The 1,648-nt window shown below is 36.3% G+C and overlaps 1 protein-coding gene across 1 annotated transcript in view; it reads right to left on the bottom strand.

Moving 5' to 3' along the window:
• The window catches only part of LOC117118205 (protein PLANT CADMIUM RESISTANCE 3-like), a 2,901-nt gene extending 1,484 nt beyond the window's left edge, over positions 1-1,417 (bottom strand). Inside the window, exon 1 of the mRNA XM_033262722.1 lies at positions 1,034-1,417. Within this exon, the coding sequence (XP_033118613.1) occupies positions 1,034-1,246 (213 nt within the window). The 5' untranslated portion in view covers positions 1,247-1,417. The remainder of the gene's footprint in view (positions 1-1,033) is intronic.
• Positions 1,418-1,648: the final 231 nt, after the last annotated feature.

Below are 1,648 nucleotides of genomic sequence, written 5' to 3'. Positions count from 1 at the left end.
GTTGAGGGGCGCCCCTCAAAAGCTATTTAATGGCTGTCTGGAGGTATTATGGAAGGTTACAAATTAGTCTTCTAGTTTAGAACACCGTTTCGCAACAATGGGTCGAATAATCTCTTCAGATCTTAAAAACTGTAATATGCCAAAGAACGACAATGAAATCACGACTACTAAACAAGTGCATGAAATTGTGGCATGTGCGCGCCTCAGTTTACTTTTGTAATGTTATCAATATAGTTTCATGTTAAATAATATTCTATCAAAAACATAATATATACTATCAAAACATTTGTACTTCAGGTATGACAAATTTAAAGTTTTAGTTTTGTTCATTTCAGTGTGTTCGGCTCCAGTTGATAATTATAACGTCAGTTTTGCTCGTCAGTTAAACGTGTCTGTCTTCGCATAACCCATACATTTCAGGTAGCAAACTTAATTTTTGCATAAGTAAAACGAAAATCATTGATCTTTCCGATCTGTTACCTACTGACAGATTTGATTTGCGGTTCTCTTCAAAGTTGTTTTCATTTTTCGGTTTTTAATTCGAATTTTGTGGATGATGGTATCTTTCAATTGGATGACAAAATAAACATGGGTGGTTCCTCTGATCTCATCTACCCCTCACACGTATCACTCAAAATCAAAAAAGTCGTAGACCTACAAGTAAATTTTTGTTCGTCTATGACTTTTTTGTGTTTCTAGTCTATTTTTAATGTTGGAGTGGTACCTTTTAAACTATACGATTGATTTATTTATTATCAGTATAGGCCGGCCTATACGTTATATACGTTGCACGCAAATATTCTAATTAAAAATGTAAATAAAAGTGATTATATTGGTTAATAACACGATATTTGTTGATATGATGGTCTAATAATTAAATGCAGTCTTTTCAGCCTTGACATTTATTTGTAATTACCCACCCCAGGCCACTTCGTAAGAAAAATGCTCTATTCAAAGGGTCCCGTACTTTTCTGGCCACCGGGCCCCATGACTCGTCATTAACGCCACTGTTTACAAAACACAAAAATTGTACCTCTATCCCTTTCTGTGCTCTCGTCATTCCACGTATTTTCGACATTGACCAGATCCCGATGCAGCCTAGAAGTGACAGTAACCCGTAGACCACACAGCTTTCACCATGCTTTTCCGCATTTTTACCGGCAGTAAAACATGGCACAAAATATGTTATAATACACAGCCCAAAGTTATCGAAACAGCCAAAAAGACCGTGCTTCCATTCACCCATACTTGCTTCTCAGTTGATTTAATTCCAAGGTAGGCGTAGCTGGAAGGATAGCGAAGCAAGTTTGTTGAATTGCCAATTTGAAGTTACTTTAAAATTCGAATTTGATTAACGTGTGGCTAACCTCATTTGAATATTTATATAAAGTGTCACCATGGGTACTACTACACTTGTATCGACGTTTGGTGCAGTCGTTTGTGTTTCAACAATGATCTTTTGTCGACAGTCTTTTCCGCGTTGTTTTCTTTTAAGTATGATAAACCAATCAGGGTGCATATGCTACTGTTGGTAACTAGGAGACACAGGTGTATTTTGAATACACAGTAGTATAAGGTCTTGGTTAATAATACCTGGGAATAAGTAGATAAGTCATCGATGCATTACAGAAATTTACTAGGGCTGTAT

The sequence above is a fragment of the Anneissia japonica genome, unplaced genomic scaffold, assembly GCF_011630105.1.
Source record: "Anneissia japonica isolate Jap-2015-1 unplaced genomic scaffold, ASM1163010v1 scaffold19440_len4281_cov157, whole genome shotgun sequence".
NCBI lineage: Eukaryota > Metazoa > Echinodermata > Crinoidea > Comatulida > Comatulidae > Anneissia > Anneissia japonica.
Note: the sequence above shows the minus strand (reverse complement) of the source record. Positions and strands in the feature narration are given on the sequence as shown.